Raw genomic sequence first — 19,223 nt, 5'->3', positions numbered from 1 at the left:
CTCCCCAGAATATATTAAGATCCTACAAAACAAAATATATAATGAAAGAAACCATAGACGACATAAAATTTGCTTCCACATATATCTATTTCACATTGTAGATGATGCAGACTTTTTATTTAATGTTAGAGAAATGTTCTCATTCTTTATTAAAGGTCTAATTTAATAAAAGAACATCTTTTTTATTTTATTTATTTATTTATTACAAAGAAACACGTGGTTTCCAGGGAACTTTTTATCTTTTTGCAGCTTGTGCCTTTTGGAGGTGGGAGGGGGTAAATAATGACGACTTTGTAGATCGCCATGTTTTGAAGCTTAGCCACACCCCTGAGCTGCAAATCCTTATTTTTCATTGGCTGACACCGTAGCATCACCCATAGTTTGTCCAATGAGCGCAAGTGATTTCGGGATCGTGGGCGTCTCCCTCTACGCTTGAGCTGCAGACTAGAATTTGAGCTAGCGCTCTTCGACGGTGGCACGATTCGTGAGTGGAAAACGTATATATGTAAGTGTCAACAATATAATGTGTAGACCAAGTCCCCTACACATTTGTAATATAGTATAAAAATGTACATGCTTATACATTACCACAATGGTGATATTTTTGTTATTTCCTGTGCTCATTCGTGTGCTTCAGCCGTTGGTATTTGCGGCTGGTCGGGGTCGGGAAAGCTAACGTGCTACAGCTAAACGTGGTCGGAGATTCGTGGGGTCTTTCTCCCGTCTCCTCGACCATTTTGGTGTCCCTTATCCAACAGAGCTGAATATAATTTGATGCTTTGAATATTTGTAGGATTATATATGACCAATAGAAGCCATAGGTTCCACGTCTGTCGTTTTTGGTCACAGGGGAGCATGCTAGTAGCATGAAATGATAGGATAATTATTTATTTATTTTTCGGTCCAGTTTAACTGAACCGAAATAAGATGGCGTCTCCTATTTTGTTTTTCTTTTTTTTTTGACGCACAATTTGGATTTGGAGCCGACTGCATTTTTTCTTCTAATTCTCCATTTTGCAACAACTGTTCCATATAAATGTTAAATCTACGTCAGTCGCGTTTTAGGCTCCCTTTATTAGGTCCGTTTGAGTTGACGCTTCTATTTGGTGAGTTAATGAATGGAACAATAGATACGGTCGCGTTTTCACCGTATTATCTTTTAAACAGCGTTTTGACGATACGTACTAAAATATCCACGAGTCCTTATTTCTATAAACCGATATTACGGTAGCGGTAAAATGTTCCTGACCGGAGTCAGTTATATCAGGATTGTTGTGGTTTCAACCGAAGGACATTGAAGGGGCCTTCAAAGATAAGCAGGTTTATGTACGTAGGCTCGAAATGTTGAAGGTTGTGCTTTAAAAAAATTAAAAAGGGTTCATGTATGTTCTTAAACCTACAAGTTAAATGATAAAAAACAAGGTAATTCTTAACAAAATTGAAACAATTTCTACTATTCTTTTTAGATATTGTCTTCAAACTTCAGACACATTCTCCCCTTTTTAGTTATTTTATATTTTATGCTGCTTTAAAACTGTAAAATAGTTACAAATGTTTAAAAAGAAAATCCTAAAAAGCAAACAAAAAAAAAGAAAGTCTGGGCAAATTAAACTGTTTTGCTGGACTAAAAGTTCAGCTCAAAACTCCAGCAATGTCTTCAACAGGACTTACAAAGAATGATAATTTTCTTGTTGTGCTTATTTTGCCATATCTATTGGTATTTTCTCAACATAACCCACAATAACAAAAATAAATTAATCGGTAGTTTTTCTGGCCATAAATATTTTTAAAGTCCTTAGTTTTAACTCCACTGAAGAGAGAAATATATAGTCAACATTTTTTGGTGTACAACATATTATGTGGATGTTTTTGTAAGTTAATTGAGGGTGAGGTCAGTCTGATGCACTGAAGATCCACATTCTCCAAAACAACCCATACTGATTTATTATTATTAAATTCATTTCAGCAAAAGGGCAGAAACGAACGACTAAAAAAGCAAAAAAAAAGAAGTTTTCTTTTTCAGGCTCATTAGTTGCACTAGGGATTATTTCACAATTTGACATCTTTAAATCAGTGACATGAAATAAAATCAGTAGACGTTTTGCTGTTCTCCTACCAGGGTAGCCTTTACTCACCACATTTGTCGTTACTCCACGTCTTTTGATTGTTGATTTCCTCTCACAGAAACGAGGAGCAGCCGTGTCATTTCCCTCCAGAGAAGACACGTTTATCAGTGTTAATCACTGGGCAATAAAGTCGCCAGCTTCACTAAAAAGAAAATGGTAACGTTGCAGCTTTTGTTTAATTTTCTTGCCGTCAGTCAAAAGGCCATGTTAAGATTTAGCAATACAAATGATCTGCTAGTCTTTCTACGTAACTATTCAAAACAAAAAATTATCCATCCATTTTCTTCCGCTTTATCCGGGGTCGGGTCGCGGGGGTAGCAGCTTCAGAAGGGAGGCCCAGACTTCTCTCTCCCAAGCCACTTGTTCCAGCTCCTCCGGGGGAATCCCAAGGCGTTCCCAGGCCAGCCGAGGAACATAGTCCCTCCAGCGTGTCCTGGGTCTTCATCACAACCTGATGAAGCCAACAGGACCACAACATCTGCAAAAAGCAGAGATGAGATCCTAAGGCCTCCAAAACGGATCCCCTCAACACCTTGACTGCGCCTAGAAATTCTGTCCCATGAAAGTAATGAACAGAATCGGTGACAAAGGGCAGCCCTGGCGGAGTCCAACTCTCACCGGAAACGAGCCCGACTTACTGCCGGCAATGCGGACCAGACTCTGACACCGGTCATACAGGGACCTGACAGCCCGTATCAAAGGGCCCGGTACCCCATACTCCCGGAGAATGGAGTATGGGGTACCGTGTCCCACAGGGCTCCCAGAGGGACACGGTCGAACGCCTACTCCAAGTCCACATGTGGAGACTTTTGGACTTGGACTTTCAAAATTTATTTGAGTTGTTCCAGCATATCTTCAACTTTATGTATGTGTGCAAAAAAAGACATAAGGTTGTAGGTGCACTCAGATTTTGTTGTCTCTGACATCTGATTTTTGCATTTAATGTGTCGCGAAGTTGTGCCTTCTTTCACGTTAAAGTCAAGTCACAAAACAAATAAAAAGCAAACCGGACTTTAAACTATGTAGAATCTTATAAATGCTTTAGCTTAAGTAAATGTTTAAGCCTGATCTCAAAATAAAGCTAGACTAGAAACCATTATTCAGTAGGTCACGAAAAAAATTGATTCTATAGAGAATCGTAATTCCTCAAAAATCGGTTTTAGTCTGCTTAATTTTATTTTATTTTTTTTTGTAAATGTATATTTTTAATAATTCTTAATGGAAGCTTATAGAATTGTTTTAAATAAATGTTTTATTTGTCTGCTGTTACAAAGTTATCTTTTCATCTGCTGAATCCCATAATTTACACAGAATTTCTAGACACTTTGAATATAAAAAAAAGGTTTCTGAAATAAAAATTGTATTGAATCACTGGACTTTGAAATATTTGCATCTCTAGTAAAAGAAATAGTTCATTAACTGTTTTTTTTTTTTTTTTTAAAGTAGCTTTGCATATTTGACATCTGTAACATAAGCATATGTTAAAACACAAAGAGAATATATGAGGGACGTTTGCACTGATTCACATTTATCTGTAGTTTTACTACACCAGGGTCAACACAGGGAAACCTCTAAATACAAATTAAATATTTTCCAATATGGCTACTTTTGACAAAATGATTCCTATAACATTGCTAAAAGCACTGCATGGCAAATTACCGAAGAGAATTAACCCAATTTTTGGGGGGAGAACCAGGAATACTTTTTTTTTTTTTACAGTTAGAACCAACAACTTTCATTATGATTTATAGACCCTAAGGTGGTGAGCTCCACCTTAGAGGTCCCAAAACCCAACACAAATGTACGAATTGTGGCATCAACGGCTTTCCATACCGACTGCCTTGAACTCTGACAGAAATTGCGTCACCATTTTGCAGCAGAAAAGAAACTGGTTCTTTACTGCTTGCTTTTTCCTGCAGTTTAAAATGTTATGGCCACATTAATGACGTTGTTGTACAGAGTAAGAGAGAGCGCACACGGACCATACTGTACAGTTGTATGTGGTGGGTAATGTAGACTTAGTTTTATTACAATATTTTGAAATACTGCTGCAATAACAATTATCAAATAAAATCATTTATTGCTACATTTTTAGGTATGTTCAGGCCCACGACTCATAGCCACTCAAACTTGAATACTGCTCCTATTTGATATTGCCTTCTTTAGGACACTAGTCCCTAGTTCCATTCTGGACCACATGTTTCTGATTTACGTTTTACACGTTCGTATTTGGAAGGAAATTCGTAAACGACACAGTCGTGTTTATAAAACCCTGGATTCAGATGCGTTCCTATTTACAGGGTTCTCTGTAATGTATATCATGTACCATGTTTAGTCCATGTTGCTTCAACTTATCATGTTTTGAAGAACCTCCTCATTAAAATCCTACCTCTCCTGTGTCCAAACCCCAGCCTCCCCTCGTTCGCCACAGAACGATGCGCGTCTTCATGAACGGCGACCGCCACGTCATGGCCAAACATTCCGCCATCTATCCAACACAGGAGGAGCTGGAAAGCGTCCAGAACATGGTGTCCCACACAGAGCGGGCTCTGAAGGCCGTTTCTGATTGGCTGGATAAGGAGGAAAAGGGAACTACAAAGTCTGAATTCGAAGACTGTGACAAAGACAGGTCAGGATATAGTAGATTGCACATTCCTCTTGGTTACTTGATGATAACGATGTAGACGTCTAACTTGCTTCGTCTTCTAACAGTGAGCAGAAGGACCAGGCCACCCGGACTCTGCGTGGCGTTATGAGGGTGGGTCTGGTTGCTAAAGGTCTCCTGCTGAAAGGAGACCTGGACCTAGAGCTGGTGCTTCTCTGTAAGGACAAGCCCACCGTCAGTCTGCTGGGAAGGGTGTCTGAAAACCTTCTTGCACAGCTGCAGGTATGACTGACCTGAGTGAATCAAGCCAAATTGTTGTGAAACGTTTGTGACACACAAAGTTTTGTTCTGTTTCAAAGATACTAATTTCCAGAGGTTGCGACAGGCCAACTAACCTCTCCACCTTTTATAAAATAAAACAAAATTTTTGTCCATCAACTCTGCTGCGTTTGTACTGATACAATTTTCATTTGGGCTGCTTTTGTTTTTAAGATATTAATGAAAGTTTAAACCTCAAAAGGTCAACCAATAATTGGTGCCAAATGTTTGTGCGTCACAGATGTGTTTTCAGAGGTCGCGAAAGGTCAACTATCCCCCTTCTCTCCCTTTTACAGAATAAAAAAAAAAACTGGTGTCCATCAACTCTGCTGCGTTTGTCTGATAAGATGTTCATTTGTGCTGCCTTTGTTTTGAAGTTCTTAATTGAAGTATAAAGGTCATAAGGTCAACATCTCCCCCTCACGTTACCCAAATAAAATTAATGCCAAACATTTGTGCCATCAAAATCTTTAGTTTGTGTCTCTTTTGAATAATAATAATAAAAAAAATTTTTTTTCCATATGTCAACCAGACAAAATATCTTTCAGTAATACCTTCAAAACAAAAGCAGCAGAAATGGACATTTTTGCACCACAAAAACATAACAGAGTTGGTCAACCTCTGTTGAACCCTGGAAATGATTTTAAGAATATCTTTAAAATGAAAGTGGCACAAAAATAACATTTGCTGCACAAACGTCTGACACCACTTTGATTTGAATTAGGTTGGAGCTGGTGGGGTGGGGCTGGGGGTGGGGGGATCTTCACCCAGATGTATGACTGGTATATTTCTGTTCCTCCTGTATTTACAGTAATCTGCTCAAATGTTGTTGTTTTTTAAAGTATGCCCTTTTCCCATTTGTTCTTTTCAGACTATAACAGAAGATAAATACATAGTAACGCAGGTCATCCATGATGCGAGCATCATGATCCACAACACAAAGGAGCCCCCTCTAACGCTCACAATTCACCTCACATCCCCTTTGGTCCGCGAAGAGATAGAGAAGGCGACCGCTGGAGGTAAGCCCCCCCAAACAGAGACCCCTGTCCTTCATTAGTGCTAACCTACTTCCAGCTGCGAGGCCAGGCAGGCAGCAAGGCTAGACAGATATTGTTTATTGGGCCTTCAATGGAGCTAGGGGACAAGAAGACCTTCAGATAATGAAACCCTGCTATGCTTGTAGCTCTCTAGACACTCTCGTAGTTCCATGTAATGTAATCGTACATTTTTGATGGCCCAATATACAGTAAAGGGCAGGCAGTGTAACTATTGTTGAAGACATAGTTTCTCTTCCCCTTTTAAAGAGCAGGTAACCAATGAAATGAAGGCTTACTGAGAATTTACCCGAATACAAAACCACTGAGACCACTGTGTTTGCATGTGTTTTTTTTTTTATCATTGATGATGAACGGTTTGCATTGCAGCAAAAATGAGTAGCAAAAACCCAAAGTCTTTGTTTGACCCCCACAGTGGGCTGTTAACCGCCTCTGTCTTGTTTTTCTGTGTTTTTTTTTCTTAGCGGGAAAGGTCCAAGGTTACAGGTAATGACAAGGGGCACAGGAATTTGGCATGTACATCAACTGTTGTAGAGGTCCTAGCAACCCATCTTAGCTTAGCATCAGTGAATGAAAAGTTTGGTGAAAAGCAGGCTCTCTGGTTCCTGCCTTTTAGTCCGAGTGCTCAACAGCAGTAAGGCTTGAGCCTTGACTTTATCTGTAGCCCTGCACTAACAGCGACGCCCCGTTTGGGCCTTCGTTTCTGAGCCATCAGTTTTGCTGCAGTGTGGACTTGTTTTGATACCCACTTTTTGTGCATCTGATAATTTCTGCCTGTGGTTCCAATTCTGATTCTCTCTGTCAAGCCTTCTAGTTTGTCAATTTTTAGGGACGCTGGACCTTTGACCAACTGGCCGCTCTCTGTCTCGGAAGGGGCAAAGTGCAGCGTACCCAGTATGGGGGGCCGAGGGGAGGGGTTCCACTTCCTGTTAGTGTTGGAGAGAAAGCATCTGTTTGAGCTGACACAGCCGTGGAGACAACCTCCCATTTGATACTTTTTTTTTATTTCTTATTTTAGTCTTTTTACATATTGTTTAACTTTGAGTTTTTACACAGCTTATGACTTAAGACACAACCCTGTAAGTATGCTGGGTTTTTAATAGGGATGCATCGATCAGAAATTCTACGGCCACTTTCCAGTCTTCGGCTTTGGAAAAGCCCTGAACTGCTGGTACTGACATAGAACTTCTAACTTATAGTTCTATGTGAGAACTATCTCGCTTTCTGGATAAGGATAAAAAAAAAATTAAATATCTTAATAATGAAATTGATTATATAAAAATAAAACGTTTTAACAAAAGCATCTTCAGATAAAGTAAAAATCTTCCAAGCTTACGTGACAAAAAATAACGACAACATACCTTTGGAGAGGCTTCAAGTTGCTTCTGTATTAAATCCTTCATTTTGTTGTAACCACACAGAAATCTTTCTGTTATGATTAATTGCTCTTTATATTCCCATGAAATGTGATATAGAACAAAGACAGTGATCACTCAGAGTATGGTTTAATCTGCCCTAAGGATCTTTCATTAGCAATTAGCATCCTCAATGTTAATTCCTACGGGGAATGTATTATATATTTCCTTTAGAGTTGGTAAAATAAAAAATATTACTTAAGCGTAATATTTCCAAGCGGGCCAACGTTTTCAAATCCAGCAGGTTAAAAAATAAGTCAGAAGGATAAAACGGAAAAACTCTGTTCTAAAACAATCTACTTCCTGTTTGTTGACGCCTAACTTCCTGTTGTGGTGTCCTTAGTGAAAGGCCGACATATCTCTGGGGGGAAAAAACACATCAGTACAATACTGGAAAATGAGTATGCTCGAGTCTTCGCTCCGTAAAAACGTCCACACCGAAGAGCAATATTAGCCTGTTTTAGTAGCAGTTGTGATGCATTAACTGTCAGAAAAAAAGATAGGATGTTTATCTTCCGACTAACGACAAAGCGTATAATTTTTCTAGTTCTGGCAGCCATGGAATTTCTCGATGCATCTGTAGTTTCAGGTGCCTGGGTTTTTTTTTTGTTTGTTTGTTTTGTTTCTTTTTGTGGGAGTGGGGGGGTTGTAAAACAACATTAACTGGGAGGCTGAAAGCTTTGGGCGGTTCTCCAGTGGAGGGATCCCCTCCCCTTCCCCCTTCCTGCCTGTGGTTTGGGAAGGCTGCCTGTGTTCCCCCTGGCCGGCTGACAGAACTCCCCTTGGTCAAACTGTACCTTGTCTTCTTATTCCACCTGCCAATAGAAACGCTTTCAGTCATCGATCCCCCGGATGTTCTGGACAGGCAGAAATGCCTAACTGCCTTGGCATCTCTACGCCACGCTAAGTGGTTCCAGGTTTGAATCTTGTCTTTATTTGTCTCTAAAACAGATGTAGCTTTGAGTTTGGTTTTATGCTCTCTGTTCTTATATTATTTTAAAAATTTCTTACATTTTCTCTCTCTTTTTATTTATTTATATTTTTGTTTTCTCTTTTGAGGTGTACTTCCTGTAGTATAATTTGATGACTTAGGTGTTTGTTTTTTTTAGGATATGTGTGTCATCACACGCTTCAGTCGCTTCGCTCACTTTTTACAGGTTCTCTGCCAATTAACACCGACACCAAATAGAAGCTGTTGCTTCTAGCCTCTAAGTTTCATTCGCTTGCTCGTTTAGCGACACTTTTGTTTTTAACTCCAATCAACCAAATCCGGGAACTAATAGCCATGCATCCAGGTGCAATATTTCTAGAACGTCATCGTTGCTGTGAATGAGTCATTTCTTTTGTTTCCCATAACTGTACACACGCAAGCTACTTACCGAGCGCTTTTTTTTTTTTTTTTTTTTTTTTCCTCCGGTGCCCCGTGCGAGAGGGCGCGCGAGACGGAACTGTTTCCATGTGGTTAACTGTGTTTTATCCCTCATAGTCCTGCTGCCTGTGTCACCTCTGGCTTGTCATGCCGTAACAGTCAGTGCTCCGTCTCAGCAGCTTGTTAAGTGTAGAGTATGTGGCCTCGACCTCTCCTGCTCTCCTGGCTGCTTTTGTTAGTGTGTGTGCCACAAACTCAACAGGAATATTGCACCTCGAGTAATTTCTAAGTATTTCTGTCTCTAACTCAACCGTGACCCCGACCCCTGACCCCCTTCCTCTTAAAGTGTCGGCACATGTTTTTGCACAGCCATTTTGTAATGGTTTAACTTGTTTCTCACATTGGCCTAGAATTGAGTTTGAGGTGGTTTTATTCACTTCTGATCTTTGTTAGATGCATGTCCCCCCCTCTCCCAAAGACAGAATTTGTTTACACCTGATAACTAAACCATCAATTATTTGTATGTGTGAACTATATGATCATGATCATACAATCTTACAAAGCAATCCTTTAATACCTGGGGAAATCTTCCATAGCGACAAAGCTAAGCTGTAATATTCTGTGGCTCCATTTTTATTCATTTCTGTTCCATGTTGGTGTTGATCATGCTTGTCTCACGTAGTTGTCTCTTCTTGACTAAATCTGCCCACCTCCCATCTCGCCCACCTCCCCCCCGCTCCTGCTTGTGTTTCCAGGCCAGAGCCAATGGGCTGCGCTCCTGTGTCATTGTCATCCGCATCCTGAGGGACCTGTGCGCCCGAGTCCCCACATGGGCCCCGCTTCGTGGCTGGGTAAGCTAACAAACCGTGGAGTAAATGGTAAAAGCAATGGCGAAATATTTATTTGATTAACGTTGTCTTACTGATTATCTTTTATGGGCGATGTTGGGGATTTTATGGCTGTCTATGTTGTGTGCTGATGTATTTGCCTGCTGTCAATTGCATCCTCTTCTCTCCCATCAGTTTGTCTAAAAATGTATCATCAATACCAAGAGTTTTGAGTTTTGTTTAAAAACAAAACTCTTGGTATCGAGTTTGATATTCAGCATGGCTGCACCGACCGTATTAAAGTTTTACAATAGCAAAAAAGAAAAATAAAAGACTAAAAATTTTAATTTTTTAGCAACATCGCAATTTGTCACCCGTTGCAGCAAGCATTTAACCAATTAACCTGATAATGATGAGCCTGATAACTTCCGTCACATAATCTGGTTCATTTCTGGTTCAGATTTTGTTTTATTTTGTATATTTAAAATATCTTCCAGAGCCACTGTTAAACGGTCTTTACTAAATGAAAGTTTATTGGTATTTGAGAGGATGAAGTTGAATTACTAAGCTATTATCAATATATTAATGGCAATGTTGTTGATGTTTATTGCCGTAATTACATGGACAATTTATCGTCCAGCAAAATTTGTCATCATGACAAGCTTACTTTACACATTTAGAGTTTGTTTTCGCCCATTCTTCTTTGTGAAATGCTTGTAGTAAACCTCTGAGAACATCAATGAAAGATTCCAGTTTGGCTTGTTGTGAATCATACATTTTGATTCCAAAGAAAATCTTGAGTCTTTCTTCGGCTTGAGCGGAGTTTTCAGCGATATTAAACAGCAGCGTCTCTATCACGATTATTGTCCAAATGGAAATTCTAAAGCTTATTTTAATTGATCCTGCAATCAACTGATTTATTCACGTATTGTCACCAGATTAGTGCAAATCTCTGTTACATAAATGTCAGTTTAAACATATTGGAAGTTAAACATTTTTTATTTTCTTTTAAAAGTCAAAAAGTTCAAGTGACACTGCAGAGAATCATCCCGTCAGGGAGTTAAAAACTTTTCGTGCTTCACAGCCACTGGAGCTGATCTGTGAGAAAGCAATCGGCACAGGGAACAGGCCCATGGGGGCAGGCGAAGCTCTGCGGAGAGTTTTAGAGTGTCTCGCTTCGGGGATCCTCATGACAGGTATGCACTCGGCTCCTGGGCGTCCCCTTGAGTGTTTTGTGCCTTTAATTCGTTCCAAATAACATTCTGAATGGCCATTTTGCAGACGGTCCTGGAATTTATGATCCATGTGAGAAGGACCCCACAGACGCCATCGGTCACCTGGATCAGCAGCAGAGAGAAGACGTCACAGCGAGCGCTCAGGTGAGTCCAGTGAAGTCGTTTGTACATTTTCGGCTAATTAGCCCTGTGATTTACTAAAATGCCGTCTCTGCTGCCATCAGCACGCTTTAAGGCTGTCGGCTTTTGGGCAGCTCCACAAAGTTCTCGGAATGGACCCGCTTCCATCAAAAATGCCCAAAAAACCTCGCAGCGACACCCCGATTGATTACACAGGTACTGGAAAACTACAACAACAAGAGCGGGTTTTGGGTTTGATTTTGTTGTAACGGGATAATTCTATGTGTTATTCAGTGCAAATCCCACCCAGCACAGCCTATGCCCCACCTATGAAGAGGCCTATAGAAGAAGAAGAAGGAACCGATGATAAGAGTCCAAACAAAAAGAAGAAAAAGCTGCAGAAGAGATGTAAGTGTTCCTTTAGCACTGGGATACCTAGATTCACTGTTTCTGTTCTTTTGGACGGGCATGAAAGCTTAAAACCCTTTTTCTGTTTGGTTCCCAAAGCTGCAGAAGAAAAGGCGGAGCCGGCTCAGTCAATGAACGCCCTAATGAGGCTGAATCAGCTGAAACCAGGTCTGCAGTACAAGCTGATATCTCAAACCGGTCCGGTTCATGTTCCAGTGTTCACTATGGCGGTGGAGGTGGACGGAAAGACGTTTGAGGCTTCTGGTCCGTCCAAGCGAACCGCCAAGCTGCATGTAGCTGTCAAGGTGAGCGCTGCTTCCTGCATGTGTGGTTAGATAGATGTATGGAGCAAATTGGGTCATAAATGTGCTCAAAAATGTTTATTGAAATAAAAAAATAAAAAATTCAACTTAAATATATTTATTTTCATTTTCAAACTTTTTTTTTAGTTCAAAAGTTGTTCTTCTGTTTAAATTTACTTTTGACTTCCTAATCCATTTTTTTTTCCAATTACAAATTTCTTTCCTTAGTTTCAAAAGTTTTTCAGCTGAATTTTTTCCTGTCAATTTTTTTTTCATTTTCAAACTTTTCAGTTTCTAAATTTTCTGTTTGAGAAAACAGACATTTTTTTCTCAAGCAAATTTCAAACAAATTTATTTTTGTTTCAATTTTTTTTTGGTTCAGTTTCAAAGCAAATTTCAGTTTGAATTTTTATATTCCATTTCATATCTTTTTTCGTTTCAATTTTTTTTTCTTTTTCTTTTCAGTTGTAAGTTTTATTCTTGTTCCGATTTCTTTTCAGCTTCAATTTTTTTCATTATCCTCAACTTCAAAATCATTTTCAAAATCCTTTTTTCCCCGTCTAATTTTTCTGGGGTTTTTTTAAAGTGTCAAAAGCCAAAGTTGAGCAAACTTTATTTGGAGCAAAATTTATCTCAATTATACATGGTAGTTTGCTGCTTTTATCTAAATGAAAGTGAATTTCTTTGGGTGTGTTCAGGTGCTGCAGGACATGGGCCTACCCACCGGGGTGGAACTGAAGAGTACTGAAGTCGCTGTGAAATTGGAAGAAACTGTAGTAGCAATCGCTGCAGAAGAAGTAAAGCCAGCAGTAATCCAAACCGAATCGTCCACTGCCACAGCCGGCGCCACTCCAGAATCTGCCGAGGTAAGCGTCGGCTGACGATATCAGACAGTGTCGCGTAGTCAGATCTGTTGTCCTCACCCGTCTCCTCTCCATCAGACGGCTCGCCAGCAGGGACCAATCCTGACCAAACACGGCAAGAACCCCGTGATGGAGCTGAACGAGAAGCGCCGCGGCCTCAAGTATGAGCTCATCTCTGAGACGGGCGGCAGTCACGACAAGCGCTTCGTCATGGAGGTGGAGATTGACGAGCAGAAGTTCCAGGGCACCGGGTCCAATAAGAAGGTGGCCAAGGCGTACGCGGCCCTGGCTGCTCTGGAGAAGCTGTTTCCTGAAGGCTCTGCTCCTGAGCCTGCTAAAAAGAAGAAGGGACCGCCCATGGTAAGCAGGAAAAGATCGTTTCTCAATAGCTGAGGGTCTAGACCAGGCATGTCCAAAGTCCGGCCCGGGGGCCAATCACGGCCCGCGGTCAGATTTCATACGGCCCGCAGCTTCGGTTTTATAATGTATTATTTATGGCCCGCCTGCACTGTGAAACAGAATAAATAAATCATAAAACTTGAAACTGTAATTCCTCCTTTCACCAAATGGTGGCAGCACCACTTTAATACTATCAGTCTCTGCCTCTGTGCAGCGAACCGCTCTCCACTCATTTCTGCCATGGCCACTGCAAAGAAAACGAGGAAAGTTGACAGTGAGGGCCGCCGCTTTCAAGAGAGATGGGAATTACAATACTTCTTTTCTGAAAATCAAGGCAATTGTGCTTGTCTAATTTGTGAGACGGTTGCCTTGTTTAAGGATTTCAACGTAAAAGGACACTACCAGACTAAACATGCTAACACATACAACAAGCTAACAGGAAGTGACCGTGCTGAAAAAGTGAAGCAGCTCCAAGCTGGACTGGCATCACAACAGCGATTCTTCACGCGGGCCTGTGAGTCAAAAGAAAATACCACCAAAGCAGCTACGAAGTGGCCATGTCAATAGCTAAACATGGCAAACCTTTTACTGAAGGTACATTTATCAAAGACTGTGTTATGAAAATGGTGGAGAACATTTTGCCCTGAGAAGAAGCAAGAATTTGAGAAAAATGTTTGCCTGGCAGTAACAGTGTGGCACAGAGAGTTGAGGACATGAAACTGAGTGTTTTGAACGGTAACGTCTGTCATTATCAGTAGTGAAGAGCCAATCGAACATTTATGCACCTGGATTTATGGCACTTATTTTTATTAAACTCTTGAGTAAGATTTGGTTATGAACCTGTAGATATAGTAAATGACGAGCAAAATTCACTTGTTTTAAGATTTAATAATAACAGACAACTTTGCATTACTTATAACTCCTGTTTAAAATGTTCTTGAGGCAAAGATATTTTTAAACTCATGTAAATTTAAGGTATTTCATACAGTTTGTTCAATGTTATCTGACTCTCCAGATATGAAAGAAAGGCAGAATTTGGGTTTTTAGAGTTGTTCTCATTTGCCTGAGTGGCTTATATTTGTTTTTTTGTCATTTGAAAAATAAAGATAATTGTGACAATGAAAATTGTGTATTTGCATGAAACTTTTGTAGTTAAAAAATGTCCAGGGCGTGCCGTGGTGGCGTAGGGCGACCCGTATTTGGAGGCCTTGAGTCCTCGACGCGGCCGTCGCAGGTTCGATTCCCGGACCCGATGACATTTGCCGCATGTCTTCCCCCTTCTCCTTCCCTGTTTCCTGTCAGCCTGCTGTCACATAAGGGACACTAGAGCCCACAAAAGACCCCCTGGAGGGGTAAAAAAAAAAATCAAAAAATGTCCGAACAAACTATTGGCCCCCGGGCATCTTCACTTGATCAAATCTGGCCCTCTTTGCAAAAAGTTTGGACACCCCTGGTCTAGACCCTCTGGATGAAGCAAAACGCATAGGACCAGATTGGAGTCTACTGTTTACCATTCTGTTTCCTTTACAAATGTCAGTATTCTACAAATGTGAAAAAAACCCTGCAATTTCACAGTTATGGTGTTTCTGTCAAGTAAGAAACGCAGTTCAAATGACACATAAATACTTTTGTATTCATGATAAGCCATTAAAAATATGCCACGCCATCATCGTCCAACTACTTCCTGTCATCATCTTCTTCGCGGTTTGTGCCAGTGGCAACATCTGGTCGTTCATGTGACTCGTGATGTCATTCCATCGCAGTTTTGCAAAAATTAACCAATTTTTATATTGCCAAAAAACAAAACAAAAAAACACTTCATCTTAGCAGCAAAACTTGTCGAAAACTAAAAGTGTTTTCTAAATTGCCATGTTTCCATTAAGCAAATTCATTTTTCAAATGTCAAATTGCGCAAATTAACTACATGGTCAATGAAAATGCAGCTAGTGTTCACCTTCGCTCTGCCCACCAGGTCATGTCTACATGTGCGTGGTCACCAACGGTCACCCCACTGTTGCTAACTTAGCAACTTTGTTGCTGTGTTTAGTGGGTTTTTTTCCTGTCAGACCTCTCTAGTAACATGTTTAAATAAGTGTAGCTGCTTAGCCGTAACTCGTAATTTTTCTTAGGTTATTTCATTTAGAGAGGAACGGCTTCAACTTTTATTTGATTTTTCAGAGCACTAGCTTATGTCTTGTAATAGCATTGGTCAGTGTTTTTTCACAAAATGAGATTGGAACAACTAAGGTGTATTGTGACCTAAAATTACCTGACATTATCAGTTATTAAAAAAAATGGTATCAGTGACTGGCCAGAAGAAGCCATCGGTGGGTCCCTACTGTTTTTTTTGGGGGGTTGTAATACAACAAAAAAGGTTTAAGAATACTCGCAGTTGGGTACGTTTGTTGTTTTTTTTTCTTATATGATTCATTTTAAAACATCTTTGTATCCATTTCAGCACCAACCGTTTGGCCTGGACGTTGGCATACCCAGAGGCAGAGGAAGAGGCCGAGGCCGTGGAAGAGGCAGAGGCTTCAACAACGGAGGCGGCTACGGTCAAGGAGGTAGGAACCTTCTTTTCCTGGTTTTCGTAGACTTAACTGGACTTGCAGCCACTGAACGTGTGCTGTCCTTGTCAGGTGGATTTGGAACGTACGGATATGGGAACAACACCAACTCTGGCTACAGTGAGTATTGATGAAAGTAGAAATAAACAGTGTGGAGCATTGTGTTGGCAGAGATGCTTGTGCATCCTGCAACGACCCACCAGGGCGGGAAGTGGGGTCCGGTTTCTGTAAAAACAAAAAGCTCCTTAATGCCTTGCTGGGATTATCCTAGCTGAGTGATTTTACATTTCTCTGCTTTAAGCCACAGGGGTTGAATCAGTTTTTTTTCTTTTTTTTCCCACAAGCCTCCTCTTATGAGTTTCCCTTTCTTCATTCTGGCAGCCTGGTTTGAAGACTGACCTACCTGAGCGTGACAGGAGCAGAGAAATCTAAAAAAAAAAAAAAATGTCCAACACAATAAAAAAATAATCTGACCTAACACAGCCTGCCATTTTTTAAGGCAGAAGAAAAATTCAAAATAATCTAATTTTGATATATTTTTTTGTCCCCCCCCCCTTCTCTGCCCTGTCTCACTCTTTAGGTGACTTTGTCTCAGACTACTATGGCTACCCCGAGTTTGCAACATAGAACTCCCCCTCCCCTAACTCCAGTGTTAGAAAATAATAATAATAATTTAAAAAAAAACCTGTTGAGAGGATTTGAACAGACAAAAATACTCAGTAGTGTTCCAGCGGGATCAGAAAGTCGCGTCACCATCAAGTCCACAACCCCCGGGGACAAAGTGACTCCATCTAACCTGTCTTGCCAATCCCACTTGTCACGTCCAAGCCGCCTCTGGGGAGACGATCCTCCACTGCATGCACGCAGCCATAAGACGAACCTCTGTACCCGTGGATGTACCTGAACACACCGGACCCATTTTAGCTCAGTGTCTTCTTGCAGTCCGGACGACCTGTGGGGAGCCGAACGACACGTACTGCCTTTCGGGACGTCTCTGCCTCCACACGTTTAGATGAAACAACTTCCTTTTTGTTTTTAACTGTGTGTCTCTTGTCCCCCGCGATTGACCTCATTTTAAGGAAACTATATTTTTTCTCATCAAATCTGTTATTTCCCTGTCTTGTTGGCACCGCGGAGTTAGAAATAAACTAGCTGCATGAAGGTCTTACTCTGGCACTGTCTAGCTTTTGTCTGCTTCTCGCCCGATCTGTATCTGGCGGCTGGCAAAGACGAAATGAGGCTTGTTTGTGCTCAGACTGGATCAATGTAAGAATGTGTTTGGTGTGGGAGGATTTCCTCACTCTAGCTGTTTTTATATATGTTCTTTTTATTAATAAATGTTGCATTCATGACTGACTTAAGTTGTTGGTTGCCTGTTTACGACACACAAGCTGGAGCGAACAAAATATCTGCCCCATTTTGAACCTGTGCCATGCTGTCGCTCCATAGATTACTACGACGATGGGGCAAATGGCAGCGCTGGGGTATCGAGCAGCCTCTCGGGCGGACTTCCGTTCAGCTCCACAGAACCTCCGGCTCCAGGCTCCTATGGGTCATATTATCAAAATGAAGGATCCTACGCTGCCCCGGCGGCCAACAAAATGCCCAAAAAGAAACCCCCCATGCAGAAGGGTGGTCCACCGGGAGGCTATCAATCAAACGTCTCCGTAGGGCAGGGGTCGTATAACCAGTACGGGCAAGCGAAGAAGAGTTTCAACCAGAACCAGGGGGGTGCGGGTGGTTATTCCTACAGCACTGCCTACCCCAGCCAGGTGACGGGGGGAGCGGGTGCTGCATCTGGGGGTAACCAGGAGTACAATTATGAAGGTGAGTTTAATCGGTTTTAAAGCTTTAGAAACGGTCCCTACACAGCCTGGAAAAGTTCAGCATTGTACTGAGGAATACTTTTGGAAAATATGCTAGAAATAACTTGAATGTTGTGTGTACGCTAAATGATCAAAAGTAAAGTTTGGAAGTTTTCATGTGAAAATGTGGGAAACGGAGTTTGTGCGTCCCTATAAAGTCTTAAACTTGTATCTAAAATGAAGGACTTCAAACGTCTTTTGAAAAATAAATTAATTTGGCCTTAAATGTTAATCTCATAGCTAGCTTTTCTAGAACAACGTTCGTCTTTGGCATTTTCTCACTTCTACTGCCAACCCATATTGTCAACTTCCTAAAATTGTGGGCAAAGACTTTTTTTTTTTCCCTAAAGCATTTTTTGGAAAGAAAGGTGGTGATTTTATTTTACTTTTTTCCCCCTTTTTTGTCAAAATTGCTTTTGTAGACCAAGTAGACTTGGGCGACTACTTTAGGAAGGTGACGATACAATGCTACGCGTGATCCGCAAAAAATCTGAGTAGTACATGGTCACGCAACCTGTTTACAACAGTAGTACAACGTCACAGTTTTGATTCCCTGGTGTGTCGAAAGCTCCCCAGAAAGCGGTTCTGCGACACTACTAGTTACAGCATCATTTGGTGCGGCACAGACTGAAGTTGGAGGTTTAGTGGATTTTTTAACACAGCGGTCAAGCACCAGTATTATCTGTTGAAGAATTGAACCTAAACTAAGTTGTTATTGTTGAGGGAAACCAGCTGAAGAGAAAAAAGAGCATAGAGTATGAAACCAAAGAATACAGCCACAGATGTCGGTGGTAATGTCTGTAGGTTATGATCGAACACAGCGGTATGGCATTTATAGATAATGCGCAAGTTGGAGCTGTATTCTCATAAAACAAGCCTTCTAAAAGTTCTAATATTTTTTCCCACCTGTTTTTATTTTAGTTTTTTGTAACATCTCTCTTTCTGGCTTCCAGGTTTCACCCCCCAAACCAGTTACAGTACACAGGGAGGTGGCAACCAGGGCTTTCCCGCCAACCACACCCAGTACCCCGGCTTCGGCAGGAGCGACGGCAACATGAATTACCAGTACAGATAGGCTGCATCCACGGGGCCCATGAAATCACCCGGCATCAGTGTGTCAACCCTTCTCCAAAGAGAGCGATGGAAGACCTGCCTGTGCTCTTTGCCTTTTTCCATGTCTGCTTCCTATGTGCTTTCGGGTTTAGATGTAGCACATGTTGGCACACTCTGTGGACTTTTTAAATGTCGAATCCGAGCTGTTATCAAAGTTAGTGGTCTGTTTCAGTATGATTAGTTCAAAGTTTTGTTTATATTTATTTTTTCATTTTTTGTTTTATGTTCCTGGTCTTTACCACTAAATATGAAGACTGATTCCTAAAACCTATTTGTAAGACAGGACTTTAGTTGTTTTTTTTGTTGTTGTTTTTTTTATGGCTGGACAAATGTGAAAAATAGTTTCACCTTTTCTTTTATTATTTTTGCTCCGTTTTGTGGTAACGTTAAAATGTACGCTGATAGCGTCTTCTTTTTTCCAGCAGTGGTTGTGATGTTTGACTGTTTTTGCTAATTACCTGAGGTGAGCTGATGCTTTCACCATCTGATTTTCGAAGATAACTGGAACATATATTCTGCTGTTAAATCCACATCTCTGCTCAATGTAGCTTTTAAACTGGGTGGGGTTTTGCTCTTGTTAATGTGTAACAGAGTGTTTGTATTAATAAATCCTTTTTATTTTGAAGTAACAGTTCT

General features: G+C 40.8%; 1 protein-coding gene across 3 annotated transcripts; it reads left to right on the top strand.

The window, feature by feature from the left end:
• The first annotated feature begins 373 nt into the window (after positions 1–373).
• ilf3b (interleukin enhancer binding factor 3b) lies at positions 374–19,218 on the top strand. 3 transcript variants are annotated; one of them, XM_028024340.1, is made up of 18 exons: positions 374–505; positions 2,185–2,282; positions 4,538–4,755; positions 4,839–5,013; positions 5,921–6,068; positions 8,345–8,436; positions 9,644–9,739; positions 10,800–10,911; positions 10,997–11,094; positions 11,175–11,286; positions 11,365–11,478; positions 11,578–11,783; positions 12,479–12,646; positions 12,722–13,003; positions 15,501–15,606; positions 15,682–15,729; positions 17,059–17,436; positions 18,428–19,218. In XM_028024340.1, exons 2-18 carry the CDS (start codon positions 2,280–2,282, stop codon positions 18,547–18,549), a joined length of 2,478 nt encoding a protein of 825 aa, XP_027880141.1. In that variant the 5' UTR covers positions 374–505; positions 2,185–2,279; the 3' UTR covers positions 18,550–19,218. The 3 variants fall into 3 exon arrangements, with proteins under 3 accessions (XP_027880141.1, XP_027880144.1, XP_027880143.1); XM_028024343.1 differs by lacking the exons at positions 17,059–17,436; positions 18,428–19,218 and adding an exon at positions 16,190–16,965; XM_028024342.1 differs by lacking the exon at positions 2,185–2,282 and having other exon boundaries at positions 398–505.
• Positions 19,219–19,223: the final 5 nt, after the last annotated feature.

Source organism: Xiphophorus couchianus, chromosome 7, assembly GCF_001444195.1.
Source record: "Xiphophorus couchianus chromosome 7, X_couchianus-1.0, whole genome shotgun sequence".
NCBI classification, from domain to species: Eukaryota; Metazoa; Chordata; class Actinopteri; order Cyprinodontiformes; family Poeciliidae; genus Xiphophorus; species Xiphophorus couchianus.
This window is presented reverse-complemented; position numbering and strand designations above follow the sequence as displayed.

Excerpts from the sequence above, each read along its gene's own strand:
- ilf3b (XM_028024340.1), top strand. Across the intron at positions 8,437-9,643 it reads GCCACGCTAAGTGGTTCCAG|GCCAGAGCCAATGGGCTGCG; the intron begins GTTTGAATCTTG and ends TTGTGTTTCCAG. Across the intron at positions 11,784-12,478 it reads AGCTGCATGTAGCTGTCAAG|GTGCTGCAGGACATGGGCCT; the intron begins GTGAGCGCTGCT and ends GGGTGTGTTCAG.